A 16,982-nucleotide genomic window follows, 5' to 3' on the forward strand; every position below is an offset into this window, starting at 1 on the left:
TTCTTTATATCTAGCAAAGCATGAATCCAGTTGATCAGATGGTATAAAGAATTCAGGAAAGCCCTTTATCGCTGGTTCATAACGAACACCCTTTTCGGCATAAGGTCCAATAAATTTGGAAAATTTTCCTACTAAGTAAGACGAACGAAATCCTCCTCCAAATCCTCCTCCACCACCACCTCCTCCTCCACCACCGCCGCCACCTCCTCCTCCTCCTCCGCCACCGCCGCCTCCTCCTCCTCCTCCACCTCCGCCACCACCACCACCTCCTCCTCCTCCTCCGCCTCCTCCACCTCCGCCACCACCACCTCCTCCTCCTCCACCTCCTCCGCCACCACCTCCTCCTCCACCGCCGCCTCCTCCTCCGCCCCCTCCTCCACCGCCTCCTCCTCCGCCACCACCTCCTCCTCCACCGCCTCCTCCGCCACCACCTCCTCCTCCTCCTCCTCCTCCTCCTCCTCCTCCTCCTCCTCCTCCTCCTCCTCCTCCAAATCCACCGCCACCGCCCCCTCCTCCAAATCCACCGCCTCCACCAAATCCACCTCCTCCTCCAAATCCACCTCCTCCTCCAAATCCACCTCCTCCTCCAAAGCCTCCTCCACCAAATCCACCAAAACCACCTTTTCCACCGAACCCAAACCCTCCTGGCCCTCCATCAAATCCTCCTTTGAATCCTGGACCATAGCTTCCTTTCCCAGAGAAGGCTGGACCCCATTCGATATTGTGTTCCACTGGCCCGAATTTTACATCAAATCTAGATTCCATGTATGGTGAAGGACCTCCATATCCTTGGGGATATGCAACATCAACACCGGGTGCAAAAAAGTCTGGTCCATAACCGAATGCTCGATCCGACTTTTTGGAAAATCCACCATCAAAACGTGTTAAGAAATCTTTTGCAGGGGCCTTAAGTTCGATGCTGACCACTCCGCCCAACAAAGGGAGAAGGACAATCATCAGCTTAATTGCCCCCATTGTGGCAAAACTGCAAATAGAAAAAGAATCACACTTTTGAAAAACGTTTATTTAAGGAAAAAACATAAAAACAACAGTCTTTTGCTGCTTTCCAATTACAACATGTAAAAATCTTTATAAATAGTGAAGTAGTTGGCTTCAAACTTTATTTTCATACATGTGTATCTATATCTATGTACATTTGTACATAAAAAATATATTTCAAAGCTCATTTTTTCATCTATGCATAACAAAGAATAGTTAAAACACTTTAAACCCCATCCATCCAAATTGTTAAAAGATTGGTAGATTCAAAGTCTTAATCCAGGTTTTTTTTTATTTTAGTTTTGAATCTATTGCATATAACTTCAATTTAGAGAAATATGTCACATTGATATAATAAAGGAGATTTTGTCAATACATGTATTTATAATAAATACCTTGTTAAAACAGTAAACTATATTATATGTACTATTGTAAATAAGATTTCATATGCTCTTCGGGGATTTATATTCCGATTTGATTTTTTTTTTTGCTTTATTGCTAGCGCTCTCGAGCGCTAGCAACTACGTTAGTCTTTTTCACTGGAATACGCAAGCTCGACTCCATAGTAGGGGATTCTGGGAGTACTGTACTACTGTACATAAACTGTACCATTTGAATTTCGTTTTATAATTATCACATGTAGTTTTGTGTTTTATTGTACATGTCGAAAAGTAACAGTAGCTTATGTCTTATAATGCATAGTTATTTTCAATATTAAAATAAATAGCTAGCTTTATCTTAAATTTCTTCAAGCTCGGAAAACAACTTCGGATATATTTTCCGAGCTTGACTGAAAGGCCCGAGAAGATACGATTGCAACAAAACAGTACCAATGGTTCTTGAAAATTTTCACTTCGAAATTGAAATTACAGTAGATACATAATGATTAAGGCACAGTCAGTGAGCTACATGTATGTCATGCCTCTAAATTCACAGTTCTAAACTGAGACCCCACTCCAGTACAATTCCAGTACACATCTGTGCCTTCCTATTTAATTAATCGATTCAGAAATATAAACCAATGTTTTAGAAATCTGCTTCTGTGTCTTATGATGGCTACAGCGCTAGCTCACCAATCTTTTTAAAACATAAGCTTGTTTACATTCTAACAGAATCTATATGTATTGGCCTGGGGGTGGGGGTGGGGGGGGGGGGGTAATGTCAGGTTAGATTAGTATATAAGTAATCTACACTTCGTCAAAAACCTTGAAAAGAACTATGTTTAATAAGGACTAAACGCTAGTCTGTACAATCATGCCCCATTATTTAAAAATGAGAAATAAGATGTGTGCAGACTGAAATATAAATTCAAACACGATACTTATATTCTTGTATTTGAATATTGATTTTTAACAAGCGGTGTGGAATTTTTAAAGTATCTTTGCAAGTGCGCGAACCACGTGTGAAAATGTTAAAAAGATGTCTAGCTATAAAAAACTTAATAGATAACGTTAGTAACTTGAAAGTAAAAATCTCGATGACTACCCACAGTTCTTACCGGTGTTGTATAGTGCCCTAGCCACCCCCCCCCCCCCCCCCCCAACTCCTGGCCCCTCCCCCCCCCCCCCCGAAAAAAATGACTATATAGCCAGGTTACCCCCTCGAAAAGCCTATTATATACAGATTTACCCCCATTCTTTCCTTCTGGTTTGTTTATAATGGACCATTCGTGGCAATATTTCGCAATATCTGAAATTATATTAATTACTCTCTTTGAGGGTTGATACAGGCTTAGAGGATTTAAGATTGCAAAATGTAATACTCCTTCCATCCTCCAAAGGCCATTTATGGGTACTGTAAAATTAAGGGTTTTCAAAACGTTAAAATATTTAATTCTCGATATCTTGCGACTGGGTACATTAATATGAAGAGAAATTGCAGAAAATGTCGCTTCGATAGTGGGATTTCTAAGCAATGGTAAAGAATTATTGATTATGTAATAAATGATTTGGTTTTATAGTATACAACCAGAATTAATTTGGTTTCTTTGCTGGAAATACGCATGGTTAATCAAAGTCATGGGAAGAAAGTATTTAAAATGTGAAATGGAGCCTTATGTTTGTAATCATGTACAGCTATATTCTAAGCTTTATTCCGCTTTTCAATCGGCGACGCGATTTGGAAATATACCATCTTGAAAATTAAGCTACATGTATCTAAAAAGAGAACGCACTGCTTGGTTATCGTTAAACACATCCGAAAAAAACTCTGCCGTACACAATCAAGTCAGACGCGATTTTTGGATTACGTAGAAAATTCCATTTATTCTTCATAGCAGATATATTGACAGGGCGCGAATAAAAAAAGGAAGAAGTTAATTTTTTTTTTATATATTTAGAATCTTAAAGACATTCATAATTTATAAATTAAGAGCACATTTTTGCATATGACTACAGAGCATGGTATACCTTATAAATTCACCAAACTAACTTTAGTTAAGTTCTCTGTGTTTTATATGAACCAAATTAAAACTTTGTCTGTGTAAAATGATAATTTGACAAAACACACCTTAAGTAAGAAACGTGAGGGAGACATCCTACTATGGGGAAAAGTCTAATATATAATAGTTTTTCAACTCCGGGGAGAAAGACTACTATATATACATGTATAGCCAGTTTAGCTAATATGGGGGGGGGGTGCTAAATAACACCGATAATGCAACAATTTGAAATTATCACTTTTCTTATTATCTAAAAGCAAAACAACATGTGAAAAAACATAATAAAAATGTATTGGCGTTGAAACATGACCACTAAAGGACGGCTTAAGCAATGGTTCGGAAAACATGCTAAAACAGGGAAAATAGAATTAAAACATTAAATCCCTAACTAGTTTCGGAAGACATGTGCTTATCAAAATTTCCCTGAAAGAATAAACCGGATACTATTGTTTTATCGAATATGTTGATCAATTATAGGAGAGGAAAAAATTTAATGAAAATATTGATTATTGTTGATTAACTATGAAAGGAAAAATTCTAATGAAAATATGTGATGATTAAATAAATGTATAAACTATGATAATACATGTAGTATGGAGAGAAAAAACCCTCCCTATTTAGTATTTAGATAGCATGTTATTTGTGGGTTTTGGTGTAAATGATTTTTAAAAAAAGTTAATCATTGTTAATGAATATTTTGCATGATAATCTATGCTTTACTGCGCACATACATCATTTTTCATTATATATATAAAAAAAGAGAGTTAAACCTCAAAGTCTTACCTGGTCCTACCTTCCAAGACGGTCGCCGAACACTGCTAATTCATCTACAGTGACCAAAAGTTCAGTCGGCCAATAAGGAATAATACTTCAACACGCAAATAAAATAGTGATGTATATTAACTTATGACATTTGTATTCACGGCCTGAATTCCATTCGTTATGCAGAAGAAGAAAAATTATCAATCCGCCATCTTTTTTTTTTTATATATTTGTGAATGAAATATGAGTCACAAGATAGCGGGAATCGATTTGGAGTTTGGGGTGGTAGGGGTTTCAATCTATGATATTTACTCGTATCTCTTTCAAATACGATATGTTTTCATAAAGAATGTTTGAAATTTATATTTGATATATTATGTATTAAAACCGGGGTAGAAAAAAGTGCATGCCTGTCGGATTTTACTATATGTGTGATTTTGGAGTTATACAAGGGGAAGTTTTATCACCATTTTTGTTTTCACTGTCTTTAACGATAGGAAATATTTAAGAAATTCAATTTGTTATATTGAAACTTTGCATACTTATTGATTCTGATGACACCGTCTCAATAAAAGTCACTAACTGTGGTTGAAAATAAAAGGATAACAAAGTATTCAAATTTATGAAATGCGTGTCAATATTGTCAAAAACGGAAGTTTTCTGCCGGGGTGTTTTAAGACCGCCTAAATCATTATGAGGCTTGATGGCCAACAAATTAACCATTAGATCTGTCTAAAAATTTAAGATATGATTTGTTTAGCTATAAACTTTTAGTTGGTAAAAAAAAATCCATATATTTACCATTTAAATTGGGGGTATTTTCTATATTTTTATCTAAAGTTCTTTTTCAAAAGAAGATCAATAGAGTCTAAAAATGGCCACGACCATCGAACCCTCTTAAGCAACGGCACTGGAACGTAAAATGAATACAATTACTTGATTTATTTACATGTACAATCATGCACATATTTATCTTTATACATGCAAATACATGTACTATTCTTCTTTAAGGTAGTCCGTGCATAACTAAGGTGATTTCACAATTTTGAAGCTGACATAAACCAAATTCATGTCACTGTACATGTAGTCATTTAAATGAACTTTTTTCAATTGAAACTTTTGACTTTAAAGAGTTGTCCACTGTCATAAATAAATAAGGAATAAGGAATCATTCTTTGAATATTATGGGGTGATAATTTTGGTCAGGGCGTGATCAAATCCAATAAAGCCCGAAGGGCTTTATGATAGATTTGAACACGCATCGACCGAAATTATCACCTCATTATATTCAAAGAATGATTCCTTATTACTTATATTTATATAATTTTAAGTCACCGTACGATTAAATACTTAAATATAAATAAGCAAATCCCGCTGGCGCCTCAATTTGGCGTCATTTGTATTATGGATTATATATAGTACAAAATTGTTACGTAGTGTTATCACTAGCAAAGACACTGGAAAATGTAAATATACAGAAAAATCTCGTTTTCTTAAATTATGCACTAGGATGATATATCTGTTACAATTCAGTGTTTTTAGATAAAAATCAAGAAAAATCTTCATAATTTAATAATCCCTTTGAAATTATACTAATATTCTAGTGATCAAACTTGCAATCTATTAGATATGATACATTTAGTCATGGATGTACTATCTTAAATTCCAGAGCCCATGCACTTAAGTTATAGTTTTCATTGCATGAGTTATTTTTTCTCTTTTGTCTGTGCGTGTGTGTTTCATGCAGTTTTGGAGGTAGCGAGCTGTACAGAAAAATATATCACCGATGGACGCGTTAGTTATCTTCGGAAGCAGCAAAAACGATGTTGTAATATTAGTATCAAGGATCTCCAATAGAATTAACTTATCTACAAGCGTTAAGTCATTGTACACATTTATAAACAACAAGCACGAAATTATTCCTTTCTCTGTACAGACAAAAAAAATTCAGAAGTTTCTATTGATAGAAAAGCCTGGATCTTGTGTTCATTCGTGTTTCGATCTAGCATAAGTGCCAATTAATGTTTGTTTTTTCTTTTGTTTTCATAAGGGTATGAAGGTAGCGAGCAATGCTGGAAAAAAACCCTGCATCTTCGAACTTCAAAGCTTATTTGGAACAGAAGACAATTGATACTTCTAATCAATACTTCACATGTATTAATACCGGTATTTTAATTACTGCTCTGTGGCAACGCACTTTGAAAAATATTACGCACTTTGAAGAAAACATTTTTCATAGTGCGTCAATTTTGGGACCAAATCAACGCACTTTGAATTTTTTTTTAATACGGGACCAGGTTAACGCAATTCGAATTTTTTTCTTCAAAATGCGATATGGAGGTACATTAACACTTTTTCTTATCGAGAGACTCAACGCACTTTGAAAAAATATGCATAAATCACAAAGTTTGGACTTGGAATTTCTAATTTGTTGATATTATGACGATTTGCTATTTTATAACACTAGTAAATCTAATTTACCGTCTTTGAGAAAGGGGATGGGGGAAGGGATTAACCAGAGATACAGGTCAATAACCAGTACATCATTTAATTGATTATAGGAAGAAGGTCCCAAACCCTCACAATTCCTTCCAAAACATATGATATTCAGCAACTTGGTATTTATAAGAACGGAAAAAGAAAAATTGTTGTAAATTAAGTACAGTGTTATTGAAAAACAGAGCTGGCCATACGATAATTTTTCCAATGGTATGTTAAAGAAGCTGTAAGAATTTCAACATAATCCATCTTTTCAAATTGTAATCGATTGCAAATAAATCACTTCATTATTAAAAAAAAGTTACAGTGCCCAACATGAAATTATTTTAAACTTTGAAATAAGCATTAGGGTGTGGGATTTTTTCCTTGCACTGATGTTCTAAAAGGTCATATTGTTTTTGATAAACATTAACAACGTAACCTTTTCTCACATAATGTTTGTGTAAAGCACATGCGAATGAAACCAGCTGAGATATGTTGTACATCGATCTGCATTATCAATATACATGTATATAATAAATTATTTTCGTTTCTGGCATAGTCCAATATACCAGATAAGAACTGATATAAATTTGCTGCATACATTAAAGAAAGGACAAGGCCATTGCTAAGCGAAGCGATGCAGTTTACGTTATATTTGGACAAGTACTACTTAGGCACGTGACCCGAAACCTATTCGAGTACGTATGAAAACTCATCACGCACATAATTTTAAATATATAAAATTCTAAGCTGACTAATGTTTAAAAATACTATTAAATATTTACATCCACCATGTAAATTTCTTCTACTTCTTACGGAAATTGATTGTAATTCAAAGCTCCGTAGAAACTGACAGGACCGGTGTATATAATTAAATCATGAGTGGATGGGGGGGGGGGGGATCGGATACCCCCCCCCCCCCCCTCAGATTTTTTTCTCGATTCACGTTTTTATCGTTAATAAATTATGTTCAAATCTAATCTGTTACACTTCATCTATGAATCATTCTATCGGCATTCCATAAAAAGTGAATAAAAGTACGTTATAAGCATCATTTTTATCACCATCGTGTTACACAGAAGGAACATCCAGTTTTTCATAAATGTAAAGGCTACCATAGTTACTAAAACAACGGGAGGCCTGGGATCAGTCCGTGGAGGTCGTGCTTTCATGTAGCGAAAATAGCAAAAAAAACCCACGCACAGCCAACAAAATGAAACTGAACGGTCTGATCATCGTGTATTGTGCCATTTTGAATTAAAGATGATATTAAATTAATAAATGAATTTGAAAGCTATGGGAATGCTTTTATCCATATGCGAAGAGGTCGTTTTTAAATAGATTGTGTGGATATCAATCTTGTCAGTTTCTAAATATTTACATCCACCAAGTATGATTCCCATAATTTCTTCCGGAAATTGTAATTCATAGCTGTGTAGAAACTGACAAGACTGAAATCTACATCGCCCGTTTATCGATTGGTCGAAACCTTCAGAAAGCGGACTGCACGAAATAATCATTTATTTCGTGCAGTCTGTGAATTTTTTTTTGGTTGCTGAAGGTTTCGACTGTGAATTACAATTAATTTCCACAAGAAATATCGGAAATCATACTTGGTTGATGTAAATATATAATTATAATTTCATAAAAAAATAAGTTGTGTTGTCTTAAAAAGTTCAACAAAAGAAGGTTAATATTTTAACACTTTTATTTGTCATTTTTTTTCTATATTTTAAAAACAAAAATTTCTATGCATATGGATTTAATATTCATACAAAGTCAATAAGCCAATTCTCTTTTTCTTTTTTATCTTTTCAACCAGAAAACAAGCTTTCTTCTAATGCTAATCTCTGGGAAGAGTGCACCCACAGCAATTACTGAGATGACCAAAAACCTCAATCGCTTTTTTTTTATTTCATTGTTTAAGGGGGATCAGAAGGTCAAAAGGTCAAACAAGTTGACACTATGCATTAGCAGGCATGTTGGTCTGTTGTCCTGGATACTTGACTTCCTGGTCTTTGGATGAGAAGAATGTGTAAGACAACACAATATCATCAACATTGTCCATCCTCGGGTCATTCAGCAAATCTGGGTCAAGGTAGAAAAACACCGGCATCTCCACCTGGAAGTAAAAAAAAATATATAAAAACCATAACAATTTAAAGGTGCTGGATGGTCAATAAAATAACTATCATATCCATCATCATCTATCAAAGAACTTGTGATTTTTAAGTAGTGAATTGTTAATACATGTAGTTTGAGTAAGTATATGGTCCAACTGTTAATAAACAGCCCCTTAATGCAGACAACAGACTTACGTGTACAGAGAAGAATAGTTATCATTGTGGACATATTATTCACTGATAGGAGTATCAAAGCAGCTGTGAAAGTAGTTAAATATGCATATAAGCATAGATAAACCTATCCCACCATGTCAGACACCAATACATCAAATTACCCTTTGGGGTCCTTTGAAGAGAGGCTGCTCTGAGTTATGGGCCTTCTTCTCCTGCGTTTATAGAGCCATTAACACATCCAAGTAACTGACAAGAATCAGACACCCCCTCCTCGTACCAAGTCAAGAAGTGGACAAATGCTCTCAATCTGGGACCGAATACTCCTTCATTTTGGGGGTATTTATTTTTTATCTGACAACATGGAAATTGTGACATCTAACAGCAAGTCTAGCCTTTTATTTAAAAAATGATCTCTAATACCTAGTACTGTACAAGATGGTGACAATGTGACAGAACTTGTTAATATACTGCCACCCCCTCAACTCTCATAAAAATAGCAACATCGAAATAGTTCTATTTCTAAGTATAGTTATAAAAGTAACACAAGTAAAGAAGAATCAAACAGGCTTGTGGGTCCACTAAATACCTGTCAAATTAACCTTAAAATGATCAATATGATTTTTCTAGCCATGAACTTAAATTTGACAGGAAAAACGCACAGGATAAACCATGAGAATTTTATGTAAGTTGAACATTTTCTCCTTACATTTCCTACACATATATATAACTCTAGTTTCTTTTAAGTCTTAAAATGATCATTATCGTCCATCCCTTAAGTAGCATGAGATTATATGATTTCCTTCCCAGTAGATTGAAGGAAAATAATGATCATGATAAAATGGGATAAAATTAACATTTGACGTACATAAAAAATCCTTATAATTTATATGTCTGAATATGTCATGTTAACTTCACCATGTGTTTCACAGTGTAAGATGTAATTTAGAAAGTGGATAAATTGATATAAAACCTAGCTAATAAAATGATAAAAAGAATTCTCCTTGAGTGTTCAATGGGGTATACTTTTAAATTGCTCCTCACAAGGTTTTTAAAGCAAAATTAAGCCTCGATCATCCCACTATTTGTTTTTATGTAAAATGTATATAATACAAAGTCTATAGCACTCACACCTGTTGATGTTGTATGCTCTTTTAAGAGGTTAAGTGATGATTCAATGGATCATATGTTTATTCTCCTATCACAAATTATCTGTACTAGGGATAAACATTATTATATCTTGGGAGAAAGCTGAAGACTGGATCCATCACATCTGGAACACTCAGTTGGATAAGCCGATCTATTGCCTGTCATAACAAACTCAACAAGCACCTGTTCCTCATCATTCTGAATTTGTCTGTCAATTGATTTCCCATTGTTTGAATACAAAGTCTTGATACAAGAGCTTTGCAAGTAATTTATAAATCTCTCAGTCAGAACATTTCTTAATGTCCCAAATGTCCTCCAATAAAAAAAAAAACGTTAACAAATAGGTTAATGAATTCCACTGATTCTGTATCACTGAATAAGTATGTCAGGTCTGACCAGTTCTTGTGCAGTTAGCTGTCAGTATCTGTCCAGCTATCAGCTATCTGCAAACTGATCCAAGACAAAGACTAATACTGAATCGGGAGGCAGCTGTCATTTTGTCAATCAATAATTCCTCTGTTACATCATCAAAAGTAGTTTTACCAAAATATTAATTCCTTTTATCCATTCAACAAAATAAAAATCAATTTCTTTTACAGTGAGGCAATTGCGAATGTTGAACAATAAGGCCTAAAAATCTCATTAAATCCTAATTCTGTGTGAAACTTGTATAATACCTCCTCCCCCCCCCCCCCATTCCTCACTTCATCAACTTTTATGTAATGGTAGAGGATTGAATATTATATGCATTAATGAATTACTTTGGATTCCTTCTTTTATGTGAGTAATTAATTCTGTGATTCAGCTGTTTTGCATCAAATTGTGAAAATAAAATGTATAAAATAATGAATGCCAAATTTTTATTATAGTTTCCTTTAGTCTAAATAAAAGTGAGATTTTAAAATCCATGAGTCACACTTAATAAGGAATCTACATTAAAAAAATCACTTAGATATATAAAACTTTTCTTAAATAAGAATTCAGAGTCTGAGTCATTAACAAACTTCTATTAATTATTTTTGTATGATCTGATAAAAGGTCATGGACATTTGCGAAAGAACAAAAACCACAATATCTGAAATCATTAACTCAATACATGTTTTCTGTTTTGATAAAAGGAGCTTGCACTTTCTATCGCAAATACCTATCATTATTTTAAGTAAAAGAAAATGACAAGTGAAAGGAAAATTTGCTGCGGCAGTCTCGGCAGTCTCTAATTTAGCGAGATAGTGGCGACTCTGGTGTTTGGGGGGATGTCTGATACCGCAATGATTCAGACAGCACAAGTGATGCTGACTCATCACCAGACAAAGAAAGAGCTCCCCATTCTCAATATCATCTCGTAGGCTTGGCTTTCTCGGTAAAAATTCCCTCTTTTTAAAATTTTTTATTATCAAAGCATTCTATTATGTTTTGTGAACCATGATTATGGTGCATGCTCAAGATTCATTTGAGTAAAGAAATTTTATGAAAAAGAGTTCAAATTTTTTTTAGTACAAAGACACCAACTTAATAATTAAATGTTGCACATTGAGGTTTTTCATCCATGTTTTTGCATTGAACTTTGCCTGAAAGCAATATTTTTATTGAAAGTCAATCTGTCGTATACAAGTACATCCTATTCAGAGATAGTCTTCAATGATATGTTTAAAGTCTACAACTTCGAAGTGCAAACTAGGGATATCAGCGAGTACAGCTGTCAAATCATTGGAAAAGAGGAATACTTATACTGTACTTAATCAATTTTCAAATTCAAAGGAAAACCAGGACATAAATAATCCTTTAAAAGTTATTAATTTTTTAACAGATTTAATACTTAAAGATTTCAATTGAACAATTAAGAAAATGGGTCGCTAAAAAAACCAGAGCATGCATTGCTTGGTTTAAAATTAGTCCGTTGGATGTTTGAATACAGAATGCGGGACCTTCATCAAACCATCACTGCAAGGACAGTTGGAGATGTCAGAGAAATATAAATGGGGAGATTTTATGATCACTGACCGGTATCCCTTCGTGATTAATGGTCAGCCATGAATCAGTAATGAAGACATGATGTGTCACCTATAGCTGTACGGCCAGTCATGGATGTGGTCACTTCCAAAAATTACGACCTTGGACAGAGGTCAGACTTGCACTATCAGCTAGAAGTGAGTGATCCTAATCTCATCAGCTAAAGTAGTTTACAGGCTGAGTCTAATTTGGGAGTCAGATTTCATTTTCTGAGTAAACAAAGGAAAAGCTCATTTTCCCCTATGAGTCAGGAAAGATGACCAATATTTGGATAATGGTGGCAATTATATAGAACTATTATTGATATATTGGCAGCTATTCTTACAAAATCTAACCTAACAATCAGTGTTTAATAATCAATGCCAATTACACACACGTTACTGAGTTCCTATAATACAAACCACAATGTCAATGTGTGCTCCAAAAATCTTATAAAATTGCACATTGCAGATTTAATGCCTCATTTTTTTCAAATAGGAAGGAAAGCCAATTGAGATATTCAGAGCACATGAAAAAGATTGCCTTTCCGTCAGCTCAAGGGTGTTATATTGCTGTTATATCAGTCTGAGAATTGGGGGCTACTCAGTGCAAAGAAAACTGAATATTTTGATTGAAAAATCCTCCAGTCACTTATTTTGGCTCATTGCCCATGTCAACGGTGTAATTGAGAATTTGTTATCTCAGTTCTTCATCACTTGACAAAAGATTACACTGCCTTAATGGGCTTCTGTGGGTCAGAGGTCACAGCGAAGTGCTGACTGAACAAGCAAATTATCACCTGCATTTTTGTCAACAAACAAAACACATGTTTCCGTTGCATTGAATAGAGATGCTTTACTATAAGAATACCCAAGTATTTCTATGCATTTTTTAAAAGGTGAGAAAAAAATTTTGGGTCAGAAAGAGTTCCATTTTGGCAAATCTGTTTAAAATCAATCTTAATGCATATGGTTTGTGTGCATGCACATATGAAAACACATTTAGAAACATTAAAAGCGGCAGATAAAGTCTGTGGTTATTCATCCGTAAAAAACAGCTGTCTCTTGCACAACTTGAAAACTGGGAAATATCAAACCAGCCTGAGGCCCTGCCTAAGAAAGATAACTTGTATTTGGGGTGATTTTCTTGCTTGATTTATTCATCCTGAGGCAGACAAATATGTCTGCCTGTCTGATGAGCCTGTCTTTATGTCATAACAAATTTTTTTCGACACTGATAATACCTTTATTGTTGTCATCAATAGGTTTTTTCTCCCATTTTTAATTATTTCTTTTATTTCATAATATACACGTACCATTCATTTATTTCATTGAGGTAAAATGGCAAAACAAAATTTTATTTCACTGGTCTTTAAAATATCTATTTTGAAGTATGATTTCACTATTGAAAAATTGATAAGGCTCTAGATAACTTATTTTACATTATTTTTTCAGGGAGAATTTAGATATTTGTTGGCCAGACAAGATATTTCTTGTTTAAAATATGCTGTTAAATTAGGCATCTAAATATATTTCATGAAATGTGTTATTAAAGAAGAATCAGGTATACGTGTTCCTAGGGTTGGTACTACAACTTGTTTTCATAATCACTTATTGTCAAGAAAATAAAAATATAACATTTGTTGTTGTTTTTTTTTTATTCTGTAAATCTTTTCTATATCATAATAATTCATTATTTTTAAAAGAAATAAATGAAACTGCCAACTTTTTAACTGAAAATTTTCTTATTTTATGAGTTTTTAAAGTCTGTTTCCAAAACTTTCCACAACAAATGTAATTTAAAAATCCCTTTCTTATCAACCTACTGGTATTTGATATAAGAGTGATATCTATATTTTATTAGCTTCATCTTAAAAGTGGATAATTTTTTTTCAAATAATCTGGTCTCTATATTCATAAACAAAATTAAATCTTACCTCCTCTCCTGGGTTCAGTCTCTGTTCTTCAAAGCAGAAACACTGAAAATAGAAAACACAGACTCGGTCAATCTCTCTACAGAAATCGTAACAAATTGAACACTTAACAGACTGATGCTTCAGACGCAACCCACATTGGGTCCTTGTGGTATTCTGATACAACATTCACTCTGAGTACCTGAATTTTGTTGAAGTAGTATCCAGCCTGCCAAGGAACAATGGTGTACGTGGATATTCCAATGATTGGTTTATCAGTGGGATTCTTGGCATTATAAAATGCTAGGGCAGTCTCCCCAACTCGCACCTACAGGACAATAAAGTAATAAATTATATTATTAAAGAAATCGTGTCACTCAGCTGCAAATAAAATTTGCAAATAAAAAAATAACAACTGATGTTATACCTAGCTCACAGACAAGGCCATCAGACATTAAAGAAAAAATTTATAGTAAGAAAATTTCCTACACTATAACAATAATTTTTATTATAGTACAGAAATTCATATTAATATGAAAAGAAATATTTTTAATGCCAAGTGCCTGTGACCTAGCAAGTGTACCTACAGTGAAATATTTTTAGTCTGTCCCAAGTTATTGCTTCCATCAATTTTTGATGATTTTTAATAAAAATACACATACCTGTGAAAGAAATACAATTGAAATCGATGAAAGGGAATATATCCAAGATATCTTCATTGAACAATTATCCTTTTTCACTCATAAAATTTCACAGGAACGAAAACAATTTTCTTACGGAGATTTGTAATGGGAAATGTTTACATCTTTTCTCCATTCGGAATACACTCGGAATACATCGCGCAATTTTTTAACATTATCATCTGGGCTTATTAATGGCTGATGCAATGCAAAATCTCCGTAGACTTTCAATTTTTGGATGTGTTTTGAAACCTGAAGCGGTAGAGGGGGCATTTCAAAACAGATAATCTGGACATTTTTTCATATTAGTGGATGAACGTAGTTCGAGCACAAAGGTATTTACTATTATTGAAATATCAAGCAAAAAGTGGTGGAAGCAAAAACTCGGGACAGAGTATAGCAAGTTATAAAAATTATCTCTAACTAACCTAACCTACTCAATACAATTAAACCAAGTGATAATATTCTAATTTAGTAAACAATATATTATATTCTTATATTTGATAAGATAATCCATCACATTAACCCTTAAATTTGATTTTATTTTCATATATATACCTCTATTTCTCTCTGCTGGGGCCTGAAGTCCCACTGCATTTGAGCTGAGCGATCGGCATTAAATTTGACTGTAATTAATCGATCCTCTGGCTTCATTGTTTCCACTTTTTCATTGCCCTTCTGGATTGCTTTACCTCCCCTTCCAGATTTCTGTAGTACAAAATTAAATTGACTTTATGAATGAATTGACAGATGTTCTTCCCCAATTCAATACTGGACTTATAATCATAGACATATATAGACTTTAAATAATGACTGCTCCAGACTTTTTTAAATGGCTTTGCAATGTCTTAAATTTGCCCAGTTGCACTTATGTACTAAAGAGATAACTTGGAATATTGGAATTCGCCCAGTCTTAAATTTGCCGCTGACAACGAGGGCGAAAGGGGGAAAATAAAACAGGGGTGAATATTTCCCTATAGACAGTATATTAATAAACAGATATATTTTAAAAAAAATATTTATCATGTTTGAAGTTGTCAATAAAATGAAAACTTAAATTATCTGTCAGTAATGTTACATCATTCCAAAATTGTACAAAAAATTGTATATATATAGTTTACTATCAATGTATACAAAATACATAAAGTCAATGGTTTTACATACATTGACCTTAATAAATAAATATAAATCAAATCAATTTTGCCTGTAATACAGATAAATCTATCAATAAATGACTAATTCAAAGCTACCTGACAGAAGACTCGATACAGGGGGACAGATAATATGGTTGCCCCTGTCATGAAGAGAGCCACAGCTATAGAATACCATAATCTATCTCTCCAACCGGAATCAACTTTAGACCTGGTGTATCGATATCTAACACAGTTCGTAAATATTGCAAGTTTGTGTCCATGTTCATTAAATTTCACACTAAAATCCCGTGATATACTGCTATGGAAACTTTTTGCAAAATTTTTTGTGCATGAATGAGAAAAATTTTGTCCCGTAATTCTCAAAACACAGTTCCAGCTGCTTGGGAAGTTCCTTGTGGAGCTGAATGCCACTGTTTTCAGCAATAAAGATCCTCTTTGAAGTAACATTCTAGATAAACAAAGCTGTGTCTTTCAGTAAATAGAATTATAAAGGAACTCTGAAAAAAAAATGTGAAAATTAAAATAACATCTCTCAAAACATATGAAGAAAAATCATTGGGGGAAATATGACTTCTTTTATCAGTGTTTAAATATTCAGAAGATCTGGTAATTCCCTGCATAGTTTACCATGTTAAACTATGAGTTATACGTCATTTACAATATCAAATCTTCATACAGCTAATAGTTGCATTCTTCAATTTGAAAAGATAGAGGGGAATTGTTTAGGAATATGTGCTGCATAAAACTTAAAGTAATAATAACAAAATTAAAACTTGTCGGAGATGATCAGACAAATATTAAACTTTATATGACATTCTTAGTGAAAAACTAAAGTAATGACATTCAACATGTTCCAGACTGAATTTCCTCTAAAATAGTTTCTCAGAGTAAAAAAAAACCCCGATTATCTCTTTTTTTAAAAAACGAGTGAAAATGACTGTTTTAAAATACCTCGGATGATCCGTAAAAGCAAAATTACATCGCCGTTGTGTGTCTCTAAGTTTTCATTGCAAAACAAACTTATGCAAGCAGGCACGATGACAGCTTTGTAACCGGAAATATGTAGTGGAAAACTAATTAAAGAGTCTAGTTATTCTAAATTTACAAGAATATTTGTGAAGA

The 16,982-nt window shown here is 33.8% G+C and overlaps 2 protein-coding genes across 2 annotated transcripts in view; one reads left to right on the forward strand and one right to left on the reverse strand.

The window, feature by feature from the left end:
* The window catches only part of LOC105335076 (uncharacterized), a 147,051-nt gene that overhangs the window by 103,795 nt on the left and 26,274 nt on the right, over positions 1–16,982 (forward strand). The gene's annotated exons all lie outside the window — the stretch shown is intronic.
* Positions 8,373–16,954, reverse strand: LOC105335080 (cytochrome c oxidase assembly protein ctaG). Its single transcript, XM_011438761.4, has 6 exons — positions 16,812–16,954; positions 15,957–16,357; positions 15,265–15,414; positions 14,229–14,354; positions 14,051–14,092; positions 8,373–8,804 (listed from the first exon to the last, which is right to left on the reverse strand). Exons 2-6 carry the CDS (start codon positions 16,305–16,307, stop codon positions 8,646–8,648), a joined length of 828 nt encoding a protein of 275 aa, XP_011437063.3. The 5' UTR covers positions 16,308–16,357; positions 16,812–16,954; the 3' UTR covers positions 8,373–8,645.

This window comes from Magallana gigas, chromosome 7, assembly GCF_963853765.1.
Source record: "Magallana gigas chromosome 7, xbMagGiga1.1, whole genome shotgun sequence".
Taxonomy (NCBI): Eukaryota; Metazoa; Mollusca; class Bivalvia; order Ostreida; family Ostreidae; genus Magallana; species Magallana gigas.